The 20,125-nt window shown below is 51.3% G+C and overlaps 8 protein-coding genes across 8 annotated transcripts; 3 read left to right on the top strand and 5 right to left on the bottom strand.

Annotated features, from left to right (window-relative positions):
* Positions 1-584: 584 nt before the first annotated feature.
* Positions 585-2,435, bottom strand: Z517_03097 (uncharacterized protein; the record flags this gene model as incomplete). The annotated part of the gene is made up of 5 exons (XM_013432205.1): positions 585-695; positions 759-1,508; positions 1,565-1,882; positions 1,944-2,058; positions 2,116-2,435. 5 exons carry the CDS (start codon positions 2,433-2,435, stop codon positions 585-587), a joined length of 1,614 nt encoding a protein of 537 aa, XP_013287659.1.
* An 868-nt stretch (positions 2,436-3,303) lies between these two features.
* Z517_03096 (uncharacterized protein) lies at positions 3,304-4,384 on the top strand (the record flags this gene model as incomplete). Its single annotated transcript, XM_013432204.1, has 4 exons — positions 3,304-3,446; positions 3,556-3,811; positions 3,891-4,156; positions 4,282-4,384. The coding sequence occupies 4 exons, from the start codon at positions 3,304-3,306 to the stop codon at positions 4,382-4,384; spliced, it is 768 nt and encodes a 255-aa protein (XP_013287658.1).
* Positions 4,385-7,078: 2,694 nt separating this feature from the next.
* Z517_03095 (uncharacterized protein) lies at positions 7,079-7,541 on the bottom strand (the record flags this gene model as incomplete). The annotated part of the gene is made up of 2 exons (XM_013432203.1): positions 7,079-7,471; positions 7,530-7,541. The coding sequence occupies 2 exons, from the start codon at positions 7,539-7,541 to the stop codon at positions 7,079-7,081; spliced, it is 405 nt and encodes a 134-aa protein (XP_013287657.1).
* A 2,317-nt stretch (positions 7,542-9,858) lies between these two features.
* Positions 9,859-12,304, bottom strand: Z517_03094 (uncharacterized protein; the record flags this gene model as incomplete). The annotated part of the gene is made up of 3 exons (XM_013432202.1): positions 9,859-10,931; positions 11,008-11,424; positions 11,515-12,304. The coding sequence occupies 3 exons, from the start codon at positions 12,302-12,304 to the stop codon at positions 9,859-9,861; spliced, it is 2,280 nt and encodes a 759-aa protein (XP_013287656.1).
* An 851-nt stretch (positions 12,305-13,155) lies between these two features.
* Z517_03093 (uncharacterized protein) lies at positions 13,156-14,870 on the bottom strand (the record flags this gene model as incomplete). Its single annotated transcript, XM_013432201.1, has 3 exons — positions 13,156-13,473; positions 13,525-14,511; positions 14,571-14,870. The coding sequence occupies 3 exons, from the start codon at positions 14,868-14,870 to the stop codon at positions 13,156-13,158; spliced, it is 1,605 nt and encodes a 534-aa protein (XP_013287655.1).
* Positions 14,871-16,247: 1,377 nt separating this feature from the next.
* Positions 16,248-16,693, top strand: Z517_03092 (uncharacterized protein; the record flags this gene model as incomplete). The annotated part of the gene is made up of 2 exons (XM_013432200.1): positions 16,248-16,409; positions 16,469-16,693. The coding sequence occupies 2 exons, from the start codon at positions 16,248-16,250 to the stop codon at positions 16,691-16,693; spliced, it is 387 nt and encodes a 128-aa protein (XP_013287654.1).
* Positions 16,694-17,082: 389 nt separating this feature from the next.
* Z517_03091 (uncharacterized protein) lies at positions 17,083-17,733 on the bottom strand (the record flags this gene model as incomplete). Its single annotated transcript, XM_013432199.1, has 1 exon — positions 17,083-17,733. One exon carries the CDS (start codon positions 17,731-17,733, stop codon positions 17,083-17,085), a length of 651 nt encoding a protein of 216 aa, XP_013287653.1.
* Positions 17,734-18,262: 529 nt separating this feature from the next.
* On the top strand, positions 18,263-19,952 carry Z517_03090 (uncharacterized protein; the record flags this gene model as incomplete). Its single annotated transcript, XM_013432198.1, has 2 exons — positions 18,263-18,526; positions 18,573-19,952. 2 exons carry the CDS (start codon positions 18,263-18,265, stop codon positions 19,950-19,952), a joined length of 1,644 nt encoding a protein of 547 aa, XP_013287652.1.
* Between the last annotated feature and the right edge of the window lie 173 nt (positions 19,953-20,125).

The raw sequence follows: 20,125 nt of genomic DNA, 5'->3' as shown, positions 1-20,125 counted from the left end.
CTTCGTCCTGTTCACCATATATGCTGTGAGAATGGTGAGAACATGCGAAGGGTGCTGGCAGTCACAGGAGGGATTGAACATGGGAGTGATTGTGTTGTCAAATGATTGTCTGGGGCCGGCAGCTCATCTCGTATGGCGCAAGGTGTGAGCATGGAATTATTTGATTGAATACTGATTGATGGATCAGTGGTGCAGGATATATGTATGAGGGAGTCGCGTGGTCACTGGGTGGGAGAAAAGAGGAGATGCGAAGTATCACACGCATTCAACAAACAGGTGACTTCATGAGTTGCCTCGAGCAGGTACTTTTTAGGGGCTCCTGCAGCCTAAAAATTACGCCCGCTAAGTCCGGGGGCTGTTGATGGGTGCCACTCAAGCACGAATACTGCTTATTTCCGCACTGCACGGGGGTATCCAATGACATTCTATGTAACCTCCAAAACGCCCGAGAAACCTGCCTTTGCAGATACACCGCGAACCCAATCGCTCCAACCGATATATTACCAATGTATCCATCTATCTCCACGCCACACATTGCAGATATCATCCGTCGCGGTCGACAACTAGTAGCCCTGTCACCCCTGCTATTCTAATTTTACAGGATAACGTTCTCTCAGAAACCCGCCATATCGGTGTAGGAGAACTGGTGCTGGGATCAAAGCGAGCGTAACAAATCCCAGCAGAGAATTTCCCCACTGTATTCGATGTCAGCACACTCGTTGGGCCTTGAATAAGAGTCAATCTGTAAAGAGACTTACTCCGTATCCTAGACGCTGGTATAGCGAAGGGCCCGCAAGTGGAAGAAATGCGCCGAAGAAAGATCTCGTCACGGTCACCGAGGCTATCCCGGACGCTGCATACTGAGAATATGAGTCGATAATGTACGTTTGGATGGACGTGAATATCCCAATCATTCCAAAGCCGAATGGCAACAGCCCAATGATAGGGACAATCCAGTGTACTTTTGCTTGAATTGACCATCCGTACCAAAAGAAGGATATGGGTACGAAGAAAGCAAAAAACAGACACATTGTCAATCGCATCTCGGGCTGGTATTCTCCGTTGTTGGCGTTGGAAAGGCGGACTATAATCTTGTCGCTTGTGAGACCAAATAGAGCCTGTCCGCAAAGCAGACCGAGTCCTAGGCCAATGTAGGCGAGACCTGTCAAGTCTGGAGTCCAGTGATACGCTTCCTCAAAGACAGTGGTAACTGTCGTGAAGAGCAAGTAGAGGCAGCCGTATATCAGTGCAACGTAGATCGCCAATAGTCCAACAATTGGAGACAAGAATAGCAGTCTCAGAGGCCTTATCAAGCTGCGACCAAGGAGAACCTTTGCGGAGCGTTTGCCCAAGACTTTATCATAGCAACTTGTCAGATCGTCACGGTTCAACTCTCGGGCAAGTCGACGGGTCTTGTACCGGATGAGGACAGTGTGATTAGTCTCGCGATAGAAAACGAGAATGAACCCAGTGCAAGTACCTGCAACGATCAAGAGAGTCCAAAAGACCTGCAAGGGGCGCACAAATTAGAATCATCCACAGATTTCTGATCAGAGAACTTTACCCATCTCCATCCTGCGCCTTGCGCTATGAAGCCTCCACAAATAGGACCGAGGACGGGGCCGAAGAGTGGCCCAGCGGTAAAGATGGACATGGCCAGGCCACGCTGTTCCTTCTCGAACATGTCCGCTATCGTGCCACCGCCAATAGTCAAGCAAGCAGACCCACCCATGCCCGTGAGCAATCGGAAGACGATCAGTGATGAGATATTGGGAGCCAGAGCGCAGCCAATCTGCCACACCACGAAATGAAGCGATGCTATATTCAAGACGATGCGTCGACCATATATCTCACTGAGAGGTGAGAGAAAGAGTGGGCCAATCTATAGAGAGAATTGTCAGACATAGAGGGAAACAGGAGGCATTCGGATTGGAGAACGATACCGCGTAGCCAAGGACGTATGCTGAGACAACGAAAGTGCTCAGGATGGTTGAAGTGTTGTTGAAGTCGACATCGGCAAATCGAACGGCAGGTGCGAAAACCGAAGACGCAAACGGACTGTAAACTTTGAGCATTCAATCAGAGGCGCAAGTCATTCTGAACTTCTATGCTCACCTGATCAATGTCATTGAGCTCACGAGAGCTAGAACGGTCCATTTTCGCAATGGGGTGTAATTCCGTGGATTCTCTGGATCATCTTGCCCTTCCCATCCGACGATACCTTGATCAAGGTCCTGCTCCGGGAGCACATCCCTTTTCAATAAGTGTTCTTTTCGTCGGTCTCCTGATTTTTCGGAAGGCCCGTCCTGTGATGCTGCCTCGTCCTTGGGCAGATTCAGTTGGTTAGGTTTTTGCAGGGTTCCTTGCTGTGAGTTGAAGGCATTCGGGGCCTCGATGTCCCCGTTATTTTGATCCCTCGCTTTGGTTGAAGCCATGATTCTTGTGCCCGAGAAAGAGTATCAGGTCTGCTGGATAATGATATAGTGATCGCCAACACATCAGCATATTGGAACCAATCCTTTCTTGCCTTAGCATGAAGCTTTTATAAACATAAAAAAAAAAAGAAGGCATCATCCTTAAAATGACGCTTAGGCAATGTTGTAGATTGAGGAGTCGCAATGAGGCCAGCAGTCTACTCGGTGCAATGCTGTCGGTCTCCATGTACTCTGCAATCCACGAGAAGAGGTGCTCTCGGGCCTTCCATCACCATTTCTCCGTGATTCGGGTTAGCGTAGTCTAGAAAAGGTGGGCCTGTGGAATAGCGCCCCACAAGCAAGACCAATCAAGCCTCGACTCCCTTCTGGGGCAAAACCTTGACAAGTCTACAGCCACCATGTTGAAGCACACGACCCGCCGTATGAGTAGAAACAACTCAGTGTTCGACAATCAGGTCTCACTGTAAGATGAGAGCTTTAACCTAGATCACGGCCCGGATCTCCCTGCGCACCGACTCCTTGCCAGGAGGAATTACATCGATGGCTATATTATCGGGTGGGATCCACCAGATCAGGGGAGAATTGGATCTGTAATCTTCGATGCTTGGATACGAGTCACTTTCCGATCTCAAAGTCCGTGAAATATGGATGGAGATATCGGAGACAGGCGTGGTGGTTTGCATCACTGCAGTCACCGCACCTCCACACAGCTCCGTCTCAAAATCCACAGTTGCAAAATGCCTTTTAAGCTGACCATGTGCTGGAGAATATTCTCGACCAGAGGGTCAGCTGCTTGCAAAGGCAATCATATCCATTTAGAACACTATCAGTCCTCAATTGACCTCTCCCCGTCCAGACAGGGCCCAAGATGACCTCCAACAGACCGGATACCTGCTGTTACAAAGGTTTCAAGCATGAAGGCGAAGCAACGGGACAAATGGAACAATGGGGCGATTTTGAGGTCTACGTGAAATACCCCGAGAACAAGTCGACGGAGAGAGCAATTCTCTTGTAAGTTTACTGTCGACTTTCGAAGCTGCCTGTCCAGCCCAGCCCAGCCCATCCTATCCAGGCAACAATGTCGCCCTCTCACTGACGTGCAATCGCCAATTCAATACAGCTTGACCGATGTAATCGGCCACCGCTCCATCAACTCTCAGCTCTTGGCCGACCAATTCGCGGCCAACGGATATTTTGTCGTGATGCCTGACCTCTTCTACGGCGATGCAATCGAGTTGAACCAACTCGGCGAGCTCGATATTCCCAAGTGGTTCGGAGGTGGATACAGTGCCCGAGGCATCGGACACGACGCGTCCACCGTCGACCCGATTGTCGAGACATGCTTGTCTCAGATGCGGCTCAAGCACCACTGCAAAGTATGTGAGAAACCAAGTCTGTTGGGCGAGAATACAAAAATCTTTCCACTTCTGCAGGATCTCTGACCGAGAGCGACAGAAAATCGGCGCTGTGGGCTACTGTTTCGGGGCGAAATACGTCGTCCGCTTCCTGCGGCCAGACCAAGCGAAGATCGACGTCGGTTACGGCGCACACCCAAGCCAGATCGCAAGGGACGAGCTGCAAGCTATCAAAGGACCCTTCGCCATCGCCGCGGCGGCCCACGATCACGTCTTCCCGCCCGAGAAGCGCCATGAAAGTGAGCAGATTTTGGAATCCTCAGGCCTGCCCTACCAGATAAACTTGTACGGCGGGGTTGCACACGGGTGAGTTTTTTTTTTTCTTTGTAATTTGAGTCTAGAGCACACACACACACACACACACACACACACACACACACACACACAAACACCGGGCAAGCTAACGAGTTTGGGGCCGTTTCACCTTCCAGATTCGCGGTGCGTGGAGATCTCAAGGACCGCGTGCAGTTGTACGCAAAGGAAGCATCTTTCTTACAGGCTTTGCAATGGTTTGAGGAGTATCTAGAGAAGTGAAAAGGAATAGATAGGTAACCTCAGTCACTGCCTTTCCGTCCCAAGAGGAGCCGATTTGACGCCCGCTAGATTACATCCTTTGCCCTTGGTCTCGACAAAGCATCGGATACATGAATGATTGCTATGTCTGCCTCTCTCAAGGGCCATGTTGGACTGTTCCTCCTTCAATAGTATGGTCGTTGAATTAGCACTTTCAGAAGACAGCATCTGCGTGCGAGCCCGTTTTCCACGGATGTTCATCCTCTGGCCACTTCTGGTTGCCCCTATCTGAGGCTCAAACCCTCGGCCTTCTTGATTCATATCAAATTGTGCTGATGCAATCCTACCAACGCGACCAAACCCACACAACCTCATGATCGAGCCACATAGAGTAAATCCTAATGCGAATCGACGAGTATCCTAAATGATTAGTACCTCTCGAACGTATCTCGCCAGGTCAAGCCATGTTTCAGTGGCCGTGTCCAAGGCTGGGTCACTCTTCAGCTCTCTAGGGACAAGAATTTACGACCAGTGAGATAGAGGAAGTTCATTTACCGTCGGGTTCTCCACAAAGCACATACCTGTCCCTCGTTCAGCCGTAGAGCCTACCGCGGGCTTATCTAGTCGTGTCAATAGTCTTCGTATTGTATTTGACACCGAAGCGAGATCTTTTGCGAAATTCAGGAAATCGAGAACTCGCCCAGAAAACCACTTCAGCACCTCCTTTTTTTCAGCCCCTCTCGGCCAACCCTTCCAGGTTGTTTTCACACGATACAACGGAACGTCGCCTTCTTGGCATTTTGAGAACACAGCTGCGGCATTCTCTTCCAGACGAGGGATTGTCTCGAAAAACGCTTTATAGAAGCCGGGTACGCTAATACATAGAGGCCCCAGGTCTTGTTTCAGTAAATCATCCATGTATTGTCTCTGCTCGGACGAGTCGACGACGCCGCTAGTGTTGTGCATGTAAGCGTTTTATATGAGATGCATCTGCGGCAAAATGTAGTGAAATCAAGGTAGACCTGGCTGATGCTATTAACGAATAGTGGTGTGAAACTGACGTCCTCGTACCCAGTGACGTATCGGTTGATTCGCAGTTCACGCTGTATTGGGTGTGGCAGTGGCCAACGAGCCCGGATACACTAGCACGACCAAAGCACAAATTTAGTCTCGATTGAACTCAACATCTATCCAAAGCGGTCGTGATTGAAACTATCAGAACTGGGTCGGCGACGCCCTCAAGGCCGTCTCTGACAAACCTTTCCGAAGCCTTTTCCAAGAGTTTGACGTAGTCGTCTTGGCAAAAGGCTATTCCTCATTCGCACGTGACTGTTACGGCTCGTCCCAGGCGACCACCAATAACTGTCGAGACCCAATTTTGGGCCTTTTGGAATCGAAATCGTGTCACACGCTGCGGTCTGTTCATATACAGACGAAAGGTCAAAGGTCCCAGATCCTGAAGTGGTGATTCAACACCATCGAGAGGGAGGAGAGAGTGGGTATGGATACACAATCAGACTAAGAGCGGGAAATCCCGTCGACCGAGCCCTCCACCCCAAAGGAGGCCTTCTCGATTGAATCCTTGATACAGAGGGTGGAGGGGTTTGAGCGCAGGGACTATCTGGAAAAGCTCGACAGGCTCACGCGCGACAATCTTAATCAGCAACGAGATGTTCTGCGCTATCAAAGAGAGTGGTGCGCATTGCTGGATCTACATTAACACGTGAATGAGGCTCTGGTGAGACTACAGAATGCCCTGGCCAAATGCTTTCAGGAGCAATTAGATGCTGAACGATACCAGCTTGCATCCTGGGGATCCGAAGATGAAACCGCTGGAGGTGCGGGATATAATCCAACCGGATGGGTCTAGCACAGTCATCAGCACCTCCACCGCCGAATGTGAACTGTGGTAAATTGACCGAGCAGGCGAGACGGTCAAGGCTAGGCGCCCTGCAAATTTGACTCGCCGATGCGACTGTGATAGTGTAACGAAGAACATTGTTTACTAAGAGAGGCAGGAAAACCCGAACCCAGAGTCTTCCAGGCATATTTTGGTAATATTAAGTAGTTTCGGTGCCCAAGACGTATACAAGTCGTGCTAAGACCGGGTTTTCCTTGCGAGGTTTCGAAAAATACTGTAGATATCTCTCTTTCTATAGTAGGCTTTCGGGTCTAAGATTCGAGTACAAGATCCGATTACACTCCCGAAGGTTCGCAACATCTTTATCTCCGAGGTAACCCGCGATTTGTGTAAGTAGTTCGATAACCTCGAAAACTTTCCAGACACAGAGGGCAACATTCTGCTAATCTCATTTGCGCCACGTCTTGCTATCAAAACTGTCTCCATGACCGCCAACTGCTGGATAAGCCGAGACCCTGACTCCCAGGAGGAGCAATATGCTTGATGAAGACGAGAAGGACCTGCTTCGCGGCCCACAACCCAGAACTGTGCAACACCGGATGATCCCAAACCACGCCGGTCCAACCAAGCGTTTATGCAAACGGAAGTAGGAAATGGTATCTCAATGGTCAAGGCATCTCAATCAAATACAAATGAAATGAGCTTCGTCAATCTCATACAACCAACCCCACGTGAACATCGTACACTGCCACGACTTCGACACCTGCCCCATACCATGGTGATTTGGGTGAGTGGGTTGTCACTCGGGAAGGGTTGATATCTTTCTTTTTTTTGTCTTCCATATTTATCGACGCTCAAATCTTCAGAGCAGCCTTTTCATCAATAACAGTGAATGTACTGGTCTTCTTTGCCACAGGCCGCTTTACACGGAGGACGGCATCTTGATCAGACATTCTTCTGCCTAGTGCGCGCTCGACTTTTGCGCCCAAGCTCAGTTTGCTCAAGTCATCAGACTTTTTCTGCGAGGGTACGAAGCGCTGTTGCGATAGACGCTTGTTTTCCAGCCTGTCCAGACCCTGTGTGAGATGGCGGATTTCGGCCATGCCGGTTTCGGGACTGACGGTGATATTGGCAGTGCCGGAGCCGGAAACGAGAGTCTGTGCATTTGAGTAGTTGCTTGTTGTGGTGGCAAAGGAGGGAGAAGCAGAGTAGGTTGAGTAGCGCTTGGAAGTACGCTTCGATGTGAGCTGTTCATGTTATCAGTCAGCAGGGTGACGCTGTGAGGACTGAATAGTTTGGACTTACGCTGGGGGCCATAATTGGCCTTTGGGATTCAAGAGATCGGCGAGACATGACTTCGAGAAGAGGCGGCTGTGGTTGCGAGTGGCCTTGATTCACCCAACTCCGGGGTCAGAGTGAAGCCAATGTGTTCGAGGACAAGATCGGTGGTTGCGCTGGCCACACACCCGTTTTCTTGCCCCAGTGACCCAGTTGTTGCGGTACCAGGATGCTGGGGTTGTGGGAGGGTGATAGAGAGAAAAAGCGGTGTTTCCAGAATAAATGTGTGCAAGTAAGGGTTAATAAGTCTGAGTGTGCACAGATTGAGTCCAAAGCAGCGGTGACGGTGGAGTGGGAAACGAGCAAGCGTGGCCGAAAACTGCAATTCCGCTGGTGATCAAAGTCAAGTCCGGACTAGACGATCTAACTGCCAGTGCTGACGCCAGCGAATGGAGTACAATTTTTGGTGGCTCTGGCAACCCGGGGAGATTGGCGTTGACCTGGTATCTTGAGTCTATAGCAGTTGGAAGAGTCGCAAAGGAGGATAGACGGGGGTAGTAATAATAGCGACGGAGGTAGAATCACTCAGTTGGATGAGATTGGGGCGATGCAAGAGAGAGTCCGAGTAAGTCAGCGGTAATGCTAGCGTAATTGGATAAGGCGGATTTGTGACTCCAATGGATTGGACTTGGAAAGATCCTGGAGCTTTGTCGAGAGGGGAGGAAAAGGATGGATGCAAGAGATGAAAAAGAGGGAAAAGAGAGATGTAGGTGTGCGCATATGTGTAAGAAGGTGTCTCTGTCTGGTGATGGTTGATGGTAGCGGTGGTGGTCGATCCGCACCGAGCGGCTGGGCTCTCTTGGTACTGTTAGGGCTGCCTACCCAGGGTTAGAAACAAGCTTGTTTAACCCTTGGTGGGCTCCCAGGCAACTTACTAGGTACCTGGTGTTTTCCTTTTGGGGGGGCAAGCATCCGGAATCTTCCCCTTGTGGGTGCCTTGTTCAGCCTTTAGGGTCTCATGCTCGGGCCAGTCACAGCCCGTTGTTCCTCCTGGTACCTGGTGTTTCTCGTATCCTCTCCCCTCTTTCTACGCCCTGCAGCTTGCCCAGTCAAGCCACTGCTTCAGATTTCACCCCAGAACCCGGTTCCTGGTCCACCACGTGGCGGTTGACGGACCTTGACCTGCATGATGGCCAGTAACCATTGACCACCACAGCCGTTACCACAGAACTCAGAATTGGGAACCCGAGGGGAAGAAAAAGGTAAACGGTTCATGGGTGCGTCCAGCCCATCAATCATACCACTACCGACCCGTTCATCCCGTTATTGCAAGTACACTTCTCACCGTTTTTGACAGGTGTCTACCGATCGCGTGCTGCCCTCAGAGCCAACGCCCGTCCGGCCTTAGCCCGTGGGCGCAGATTGCAAAGACTGTCCGTCTTGGTCATGCGCCCCCTGACGAATCTGGCTAACCAACGGTGCCAATCCAAGATAGGTGCTTGGTGTCCTGTTTTGCCCTGTTGCTTGTCTGGCACCAGCTATGATCAACAAGGATGATCCATTGGGGAGAAGGCTAGAAGAAAACCAGAAGGCCTGGTCAGCTTTGGGCAGTTTCCAGGGAGGATCCTCAGCTCCATCAAATCCCTACTGATCCTCCGTCTTTGGAATCGGATCTCGACTACGCACACCAGTGTTTCACAACGTCTTGCCCGGCGTCACCTCGACCAGGTCAAGGTCCAGATGCAGGTCTCCCGCTGTCCGGTTGTCCGTCGACCTGCATGTGGCCTGTCATGAGCATTCAAGGGCGACAAGGGTTGCTTTCCGAGGATGGCAGATGGCAGATGGCCAGTCACGCCAGCGTCAAAGTCCGAATAATTCTTTACATCATGCTTCGTCAAACACGCAGCCAATCTCAGCTCGCCTTGAAAGACAAGGCCTTAGGTAAGTGGGACGTCCGCCTGTCAATCCTGAGTCTGGCCCTCGTGGCTTTGTCTTCGGGCACAGAATACGAGGTACGGGTAAGGCAAGCCACAAGTTAATCACTGGCTAATGCCACATGAGCATTTTCCTTGTGCAAGAAGAGGAGACAGGGATCCCTGGCAGCCCTGATTACCCGGGGTTTCCAGCGCGAGAGAAGCGGGCTGAGGTCAACTCTGTCACAGGCCAAAGCGCTCAAAGGTGGAAAAGAGGGAACAAAGGCTGTTCACACACAGGCTCATTGCATACTCAGGTTGTAATAAGCCAGGTTCCATTAATCGGCACGCACCATCTGATGTTCGCTCGTTGGTACTGAAGAAAGGCACCAGTAAATGGCGACCCTCGTTGTCGCCGACTTCGCCATCGTTATCGTCACCTATCAATCATGCCAACCAAAGTAATGCCAGCCTTGGGTCCACCATTCGTTAACACTCCCAGTCACACCAAAATGCTTCGCCAACCAAAATGCTAATCCACCAACAACGCCGAAACTGCCCACAATTTGCAGTGCAATCCATCCTCTCACACGCATGCTGTCCTGCCATCTCAACAGTCCTAGCGGGTCCTGCATTTGATAGCTGGGCAAGACGTCGACGCCATATAAAATGCCAGTTTTGCCGCCCTTTCTTATAAGCGCCTGTGTACTGTCTCCCTGCTGTAGAGGCACGATCGTGCCATCGCGGACTTCCTCCCCCATTCGCTCCACGAGCCAGACAGCCCGTTCTCCTCTCGCAAGCCGCTCATACCGCTCTCTTTCTCTTTGCAAACTCAATTGCAACTCGCTCGCCCACTTGCTCAGCCGGATTTGCGCCAGCCTCTCTTCTCGTTGCGTGTGATCTGCAACTTTGGCCAGTGCCCAAGAGTTCGATGTGTTGAGTGAGACTTCCGACCCTACAGGAATCAAAACGCCGGAGTTGGAAGGACTTAGCGGTGTCTGTAGCGGAGAGGTGAGCGTTGAATTCCTCATTGACGCGTCATACGATTGTGACGGGAGAGAGGGTGATGGGACAGACGTTAGTCGAGGATGGGCCAAGTGCCAGGCCACGAGTTTCCGTGCGGCAGTATGGCGTAGGAAAGCGACGGTTTCAGGCTCGAAGATTGATGCAACGAGCAAGGTGAGCTCGGAGGGCAGTAGAGGCTGAATGTACTCCGGGGACATGAGGAGGGAGGCGTCCATCGTGTCGAGGTCAGGACCATTTGTGGAAGTTACAGTGTAGGGTGCGGTTGCTGGCGCTGCAGGTGTGGGTTGAGAGACTTCTGAAGCGGACGCAACTGATTCCGCTGAGGGTAGGGTTGTTGGGAGTTGAGGTAAGGTGGAAATGCTAGAGTCTAGGGTCTGTTTGATATATTGCTGATCTTCGAGAGTGAGTAGATCCGACTTTGCTATGAGAGGAATGATGTTGCATAGTTCAGACAACCGGCGAATAGATCCGCAGTCGTCTTGTATGGTATCTGCAGACCACGATGATCAGTCCCCCATCAGCTCTCGAGATAAAACAACTGGGATTGGACCAAGGTACTGGCTCACCTTTTGAAATCAAATACAACACAACATCGACCTGGCTTGCACCTCGCCCACTCAACAAGCCCGAGAACTCGCTCGTGAGCTGGTCAACACTTACCATCGCGTTTACGAGTTGTTGCTCTGCATAGCGAATAAGACTCTCCAGCTTGACAGAATCAGCGGTATCCACAAAGCAGACGTTCCGTTCGAGCACGGAGTCTCCCATCGATTTCCGTCGACGCAGGATGCGCGACTCCTCGATTGTAGACCACCACATCGGGTACGGCTTTGTTGACGCATAAACTTCGTTGATTGGCTCCGAAATGCCAGCAGAAGTCCGATGGGAGGTGTGAGACGAGTTCGTGGTTATAAGCGGATCGACATGGACAATGTCTTCGCAGAGCTGGACGATGGATTTTATAAGAGAGGTCTTTCCCACGCCTACACTCCGCGGAACAGCCAGTAAGCCTTCGTTCGCTCCGCTTTTGCATGTCTCTTTGTGCATGGGAGAAGGAGGACGACTACACGTACCTTTGCGCCCAGCAACCATAATCTTGAACCTGCCTAGCTTCTTTCCCCTTTCTGTAAAAGGCCTTCTAGACGGCATCTTAATACTCGGCATGATAAGTTCCGGCTGGCTGTCTTGTACTCCTCGTATTGAAGACATCATTTCAACTCCACCGACTTGCCCACCTGCAGCCTCATTGTCATCTTCGTCGCCACTGGATAGTATTGCCTGACTGCCCGTCTCATCTGCATTAGTCAATAGCTCATCGTCGGAAGTGGCGGACGATTTCGTCTGTACCGATCTCCGCGAGGTGAGAGATTTCGGACTGCCGGGTAGTGAAATGTCTCGTGAGGGTAATGGTGAAGGAGTAACGACTCTCTCGGGAAGGGGTTGAGGTGAATTACTCGTAATGTTGGTCTCGGGGTTCACGCTGGAAGAGCCCCGTCGGAAGCGTTCACAGTTCGTCCCCGGCTTTATGGTTGAGCGTCGTCGACTCCCACTCCTTGTTAGACTTGTAGCCTCAGCTTGTCGGGGTGTGGTATGCTTGATTGAGGACCGGTCGCGGTCGGCCTCGTCAATGGTATCCTGCAGGCTACTCAAGGGTGATGTAGATAAAGGCGGTCCGGCACTTCGATCGGACTGGTGCGTCTTGACGGAGGCATCGGGATCTCGTGAGAGGAAGAAAGTAGTAGCAGAACTGCTGTGGCGTTCGCGATCACCCACTATTGATGGTGGGTGTGAATCGGCATTGGATGACTTGCGAGGGCGTGGTGACTCTGCTGTACTGTTATCAAGACTTATCCCTGGCCTCATGGTGCAGTCATCAAGGGGAGTCGAGAGAGCGGGCGGCGATGCAGTCGACGAGGAGGATGGCAAGGAAGTTGAGGGTTTCCAGATCAAAGAATAGGACCGACAGCTGACAGCGAAGCAAGCACGCAAGGTACAAGTCAGTTAAACAGGTCACCGATGTCGCGGCCTGAAGTTACTCCTCAGCCTATCCTAGATTTACCCCACGGCAATCGCAGGCAACACTGGCGGAACTCGTACTGAACACGCCGCGCGGGGCGGGATTTCTTATCGCTCCTTTCACCCACTTCGCGTGTCCAAGACATCTATAACAGCATTGACCCAATTCCCGACTTATCACGACAGTTTGGGAGTTTTTGGGAACCAACCCGCAATCACCATTAGGTAGGATATGTCTCATTCACAATGAGGGACTACTGTACAGTTCCTTGCCCACACCGGCGCCCATCCCATCTTTAGGGAACCCCAAGGCCTTGGATAACATGTTTCCCCTTCGTACACAGACAAATACATGACCTCGCTCGAAAAAGACACCCTTGCCTTGGACCATGACCCTAGTGAAGCCAATCCGAAGTCATTGCTGCCTTGCTCGCTGGAGGTGACTGGAGTCCCACTCTCTGTTTCGTCCTGGACACTTCTGAAGCTGGCTATGCGAATAACACTGCTGGATCGTGAAAATATGTGTAATGTAATGGAAAGTACTTTTTCCAAGTACGCCAGTGCCAGGAAAATCGTTGAAAACAAACCCCATCACTTTTTGGTCGCTCCGCTTGAACCATGGGAATGCAAGAAGCAAGTGACGAAAGATTCTTTCAGTGACTGATGCAATGTTTCAGCATCCCGCACTTGAGGGTGCTTCAAGCAGTCTGTCCTTGGCCCCGCCCCTTCGGAGTGACGGTGCCAGTGGCAGGCTTTCCACCCCGTTGGTAACCACTACCACGTCCTGCGTCCTTTGGAAAGTTGGTCTGACTTCCGGAACGGCCACCCTGCATGCCACCCCGGCCACGGTTGGTGGTTCCACCGGTGCGGTTAAAATTAGTATTGCTGCCGCCATATGCGTTTGGGCGGGGTCGACGCTCTTCAACATGAATCTGCTCAGTACCGACAGTGTGAGGATTGGCAGCAACGGCAGCAGCGTATCCGGCAGCATCAACAAACTCGACAAAAGCACAGTTCTAGATTTCATCAGTAAGCCTGAAAAGCAATCAATGAGACTGGAGACATACCCTAGGTCGTGACACATCGAAATATTTGAGCTCACCGTACCTCTCGAGAACCTCTCGAAGGATTCTGGCGTCGACTTTGTCGTTAACGTTCTTAATGTACGCCATTGTAATTCCTTCTGAGACAGCTCGGTTCGGTGGTCGGTTGCTCTTCTTGCTGTGATCTGCAGTCTGCCAGCCATTGCTCTGTGAGGTCGGGGTGCTGGAAGTGGTATTTGTGGCGGTTGGAGCAGGTTCAACGGGAGCTTTGGGGGCCTGTGCAGGTTGCGACGGCCGGGCAGCCTTTGGCTGCGGCGGCGGAGTTAAAGGAAGGGCTGGGACAGCTGGCTTTTGGACGCCACCTCCCAGCATGCTGGCCCAAGTCTTCTTCGCAGGAGGAGCTTCAGCAGGAGTTGAAGCTGGTGCAGCTGCCTCTGGGGCGGGCTCAGCAGCAACCACTTCGGGTTCAGCAGGTTGCTCGGTTGCGGCAGGTTCGGCAGTTTCATTGGCCACAGCCTCGTCCTTGGGACCTGAGAGCTCAGGAGCTTGCTCAGTTTGTTCAGCAGGAGCGGGAAGGGTATCGCCATTGACCTCAGCTGGTTCCTCTGCTGCTTGTGCTTCTTCTGCCTTTTTCTCCTCCAGTTTCTCGTCGACCTTCTCGACTGCGTCCTCAGTAGCAACGACGTCGTCAACGTGAGATGGGGTATCGTTCACACCTGCAGCAGGGGTTGGGGGTTCTTCCGCAGGGACTTCCGGCTGAGGTTGTTCGTCTTCAACGATCTCATCCTCGTCGTCACTCAGGTAGCGAAAGATGTCGTTGAGGACAAAATAACCATTGGGTTGTTCGGCGAGGACAAAAGTCTGCACAAACTTGTGATGCGGCTCTGATTTATTGGACATCTCGCCGATAACCTGGACTACAATATTGTTGAACGAGGCCTGCGAGTCGACATTGAGAACGCGCACTTTGCAGTCTTGGAGGTCGAGGGCTTTGATCTTCTCGCTGATTGCCTTTGTTTCCTCTCAGTCAGCCAGTTCAAACCCCTCAAATTGGATGCATGACAACGTACCTTTGTCCCAACAGCTGGAACAACTTTCTCAGCCTCGACGCCCGTGACCAGCTGTGACTTCTTGGAGTAGAACAGATGAATTTTTTCCGGGCTCTTGGACAGAGTTGTATAATACTGCTCGACAAAATACCAGCCAATCTCTTGGGGGTCTGCCTTCTGCTGGGTGGTGGAGGTAGTAGTACTTTGAGAAGCGGAGGTAGCATGAGTTGGCGCAGAGGGAGTAGAGGCAGCAAGTTCAGCAGGCTGGCCGTACTGGTTTGCCCCGTACAAGCCATTAACAGGAGTGGTCTCGGTCGCCATCGTGAGATATCAGCGTAAGAGGAGCCTAACGCGGTGCAGCGTCGTCGTTCTGAACTGAAGGCGAGTCGCGTTGCTAGTTGAAGGAACTGGATAGGAAACTAATGAGTTTGGTTGCGGGTGTGAAATAAGAAGATTGAACCAGCGGCGCGGTCAATCAAACGTGATAGATGTTGCAGACTCTTAGTCGATGTTCTAGCACGCAGGCAAACAGACAAATGAGTCCTCCTAGGGGAGAAAGCAACAAGGGATTTGAAGCACAGGAGACGCGCAACAAAAAGAGGATGGTGAAAAGGGAAATTATGAAAGGCTGGGGTATGTGATGGGCGATTGTGCGATGTGTGGTGGATGAATCCTTAGGTCAATTGCTATTGCTGGTGCAGATGTGGCCGTTCTAAGTATGAAAAATATAAAAGCGGAGGCAAGTTGGAGGCACTTTCGCAGCCTTGGCGGGTCGAGATCGCTCTCCACTGTGCCGCTTTAATTGCAAAGCGCAGGTGGTCTCTTGCATCTCACTCTGCTACTGTCATGATTGGCCATCTAGCGAGCTACCGAGGGAACTGCAGAGCCTTTGTCTCCTTGCTGTGACGTGCATCATGCAATCCTAAGTGCGGCTTGACCTGCATTTCAGTATCCTCTCTCACCTGTGCGTGGGCGAGAGCCAAGCAACGCTTCCTGATGAGACGTCCGACTACCTCCTCGACAACATTCTTCCTCAGGATGACCTGTCGAAGACGGACCGAAGAGGCGGATCAGTGGCATTCTCACTCCAGTCCCAGAGCGCAGCCTCTACAAGAAAAGGAATATACCTAGATATTGTCGTGACAGCAGAGTTGCGAGATTGAGTTTCACTACTATCCCTTAGATACCTGGTATTTTAATAACAAGCGCGGGTGAGAAATTGATAGAGATACCTGCCAGACGCCCGCCAATATAGTGTGAATTTGCTGTTAAATGTTGGAGAAGTTTACAGGAATATAGTTTGCACGGATTTGCTACTAGAAGTGTACTTGGCTCACTTGCGAGGCCTGGAGACCGAACACAAGTTTGTAGCATCTTACCGACCTACATGGATCTGGCAGACTCATCTCCCAAGAATTGCGCTCAAGCTAAGCGGAGATTGTAACATCTCTAGAAAACCCACATTAGCATCAGCACATCCGAGGGCTGCGGGTGGTCTGTTCTGCCGTCCAGATCTTCTCTCTGATCTCTCCCCGCAAAGAAGATGCACTGGCCGTCATGTGGAGTGTAGAAATATTAAGCAGGCTGCAGCGAGAGGCAGACTGGTGGCGATCATTGACCTTGGCACTTGTGTAACCAGAATCCTAGTTCGTTCGATGAAAGTAAGGATAATTTCTCTTCTTGCTCCAGCTGACCGAGATGAACGGCATTCCAGAACATCCCCTAATCCTTAATTCGTACCGCAGGAGTAGAATGTCCGGAATCTTGGTCAATGTGTGCAAGAAACAACTGCCCAGTCCACAAGCAGAGTTCTTCCAAATGTTAGATGATGCCGAGAATGATTTTCTGGTGGCGCCGCCTGTGGATTCAAGGAGATGAATGTTCCATTGCCGATGTTCATGTAAGCTGGATGGTTACAGACTCTGGACGAACAGGCTGAGCCGGGCAACTCAGCCAAGGACTTTTCAAAAGTCCGCGCTTGGGTCAGCAGACTTCTGCAGCACACCGAGGGGAACGATGCCGAGAAAATCAGCTCAGAGAACGTGATGGAGAAGTTCCTGGGCTCGAGCTATACGGCGACAGATATCGGCATTGATCCAGCAGTCCAGACCCCTCCAAAAAGTGGCGGCACATGTCTCAGTTAGTACCTTTGACGAGTAAGTTCCACACTCGACTGCGCAAACTCCGTTGATTGAAAGCCTGCAGTGCTAAGCTGGCGGGAGACCGCAGGAGGATAGACTCCTAGGCTTCAGAAGGTGATAGGTGACCATTGAGGTGTGGAATAGTGTTCGCAGGTATTTCCCCCGGCTCGGCTCTATCTTGAAGAGCGTATGAGTGGAACTTCAAGCCTCGTTGCTCCCTTGAAAGGCACACAGCAGAGTGTACAGCAAGCTGAGCTTCTGCCATATGCGAACCTCAATCGTGTTTCTTCCCCATCGTTCCTTCAAGGGAGCTCAGTGTTATGCATCCTTCCCGCTGGCACTTTGTCAATCTTTCTTGCCAATGACCAGCTATACATATAGTGCTGAAAAGCTCAGTAGAATCCGGGACTTCGTGGAAAAGCATTATTAGACGATGGAGGTAACGGATCAGCCGCTAGAGCCCTTTCTTGAACGTCGTTGACAGGATTGGCGTCTTGTTCTTCCTTAGCCAGGCGTTCTTTCACTTCGCGACTTTTCTCCTTGTTGCTTTGCCATACTCTGTCCTCTCTCTGCAATTCTTCCAACACTTCTTCCCATTCGCGCTCTTGTTTATCATCTCCTGTGCCCAGGATCTTCTCCACGTCCACTTCTTCACCATTCTGTAGCCTTTTGACGACCTCTCTAAGCTTTTCTATCTTGACATCCGCTCTGCGAGAAAAGGCCGTGAATTCGTTCTTGACACCAATGATTCGAATGGCTTGAGAGCCGATCAGGATATAGATCCATATGAAATATGTCGCCGGGTTCGAGGGTTTCTTGTGCACGGACTGCTCATGGGATAGCGATCTGTCTCGAAAAGCTCTAGGAATGATCGAGTCCCATATGGAAGATTGAGCTATGCGAGGAAGACGGCGCTCTTGGGAGGTGGTATGGCGGGATCGACACAGCCAGCGCAACCGGGACCAACTTGGGTTCGATAGGTTTGTTCTGAGCAGACGAGACTGAGCTACGCTGCAGGACAGGAGGGACTTTGTGCAGCTCATTTATATTCAAGGAATGGGCGGTGTGTTCCGCAATGTATTGTCCGCAATGCGAATCCGATTCCTTACACCAAGTATTAGCTACAGACACTCACACTCAAGTTTAGCGCCGCCAAGAGGAGGTAAAATCACGCCCAGCGCACCCCTCTTTGGGACGAGGGTGATGCCGCCCTGTGCTCACCCCGGTCGCTCGCGAGCCAGGGTGAGCCAGGTGAGGCCCCCCAAAGATGGAAGCAGAACCCTATTCGCCGTGTCTTTCCGGTGCGCTGTCAAACGCCCGAGTACCTCGTACGAATCACGCAGTCACTATCGTTTCTCTACCGCGAATGGCCAGTCCATCGCACTTTGGCTCCGCAACATAAGCATGCATCATGCGGGTTGCCAAGAAGCCCCTGTGGCCTAACCGTCCGCCTTTCGTGTGATGTCACATGCTACCTAGGTCTAGGCGCTAAAAGTTCCCAATTGTGACGGTAATTCACTGGCGACAACTACTTGAAGCTGCCCATGCCTTTCACCCTCATTTCGAGCAATCATGGCACCACGAGACAGTGTAACCGCTCAGAAGATCAGAAGGCAATCCGTGGGGCTGCCACATCAAGGTCATTTATCCGCCGCTTCCATCAGTCCTCAACTCACCAGCAAAGTAGATCGCCCTCAAGGCATCAAGAAGGGACAACAGCAACACCCTCTTCGACGAAGCGCCCGTCTGGACCGCTTGATTGAGGTCCATGAGACTCGACTAAAAGCCAGCCGGCAGCCTCTTCCATCTCCAGTCAGCGACATTAAAGTCCCTGATGTAAGTCGCCAATGTTATGGTAGTGATGAAGATTGACCTAATACAGTGTGCACACCCACCACCTACCTTTCTACCATCAAATCCTCCGAAGCGGAAACGAGAGGCCGAACAGCAGCTAAAACCGCCCTCTCCAAAACGACCGCGAACATCTTGCCCTAGACCCTCTCTTCAGGACGTTGATTCTATTACGTATTGGACGCAGACATCCCACTGGCCCCAAGGATACTTCCACGAAAGTGGCGAAATGAGTCATTTATTCGCGAGAAAGAAATCCACCGCCTCTCTTCGCCGAAAGCGATCGGATAGCGAGTCTAGCGCACCCAGCTCAACTACACCGAGTGACCAAAAGTCAAGGGAGGAGAAGAGTGCTCCTTATCGAGACCCACGTTACAGGATCCTACTCGAGGCTATGGGAAGCTATATGGACAAGTCCGAGCTAGATATTACAAAGGAGAGCAAAGCTCTCTGTCGCGACATGTTGACGAAGGAGCAAACGACCCCCAAGGATTCTATATTCTCCGATGACGTGTTTGAGAAAGCCTACAGAAAGTTCCAAGACAGAAATGAGGCAAGGGTGATCCAGGATATAGCCCGACTAATCGTCCCATCTGCGGAAACGCTGGCTACGTTTGGTGCCCAACATCTCGACAAACTGACTGAGAGCATCAATGAGGGTTGGAACAATTCAATTCCTATTACTAAGACACGACCTCAACCAGACTACTCTGTGGGTTTCAAACGCTCTGCATTTACGGACGACCAGCTTAAGAAACTTCAGCCATTCGTTGGCGACCTGACCGACAACTCCTTCTTCATGGGCACATGGTACATGTACTTCCCCTTCTTCTCGAGCGAAGTGAAGTGCGGTGCGGCCGCACTCGACGTGGCAGATCGACAGAACGCGCACAGCATGACGCTCGCTGTTCGGGGAGTCGTGGAACTGTTCCGGCTCGTCAAGCGCGAGCAAGAGCTTCATCGGGAGATCCTCGCCTTTTCCATTTCGCATGACAACGAGACTGTGAGGATCTATAGCCACTACCCTGTGATCGAAGGCAAAAAGACCATGTTTTACCGCCACACTATCCGTAAGTTCGACTTTACAGAACAGGATGGCAAAGAGAAATGGACGGCATATAAATTTACCAAGAGCGTCTATAACACCTGGATGCCTGCTCACTTTAAAAGGCTTTGCTCTGCAATCGACGCAATACCACCCGATATACATTTTGAGGTCTCGGAAGAATCCGATCTGCAATTTACCTCATCATCTGGACTTTCACAGGGCCTCCAAAGCCATCACCTCTCGGACTCAGGAGCTGCAGGTGACGACGAGCTGAGGCTCCTCGACCCTCAGGAATCGACACCAGAAACTTCTGTTACCCACACATCAAAAAAGGCGATATTCAAGAAACCAAAGAAGAAATGAGATTCGGTATCCACATGACTGGAACACTTCTGACATGCTTACTCTATCCAGGGGACCGATCAATTCCCTCATACCATGTGCTTTTGTCCGCACTCTCAAGACAGCCTCAAATTCTTGAAAGACCAACTTTGCAGCACTCCTTATGTCCATTGTCGCAACGGTGAAAATGAATC

Source organism: Fonsecaea pedrosoi, assembly GCF_000835455.1.
Source record: "Fonsecaea pedrosoi CBS 271.37 unplaced genomic scaffold supercont1.2, whole genome shotgun sequence".
Classification (NCBI taxonomy): Eukaryota; Fungi; Ascomycota; class Eurotiomycetes; order Chaetothyriales; family Herpotrichiellaceae; genus Fonsecaea; species Fonsecaea pedrosoi.
This window is presented reverse-complemented; position numbering and strand designations above follow the sequence as displayed.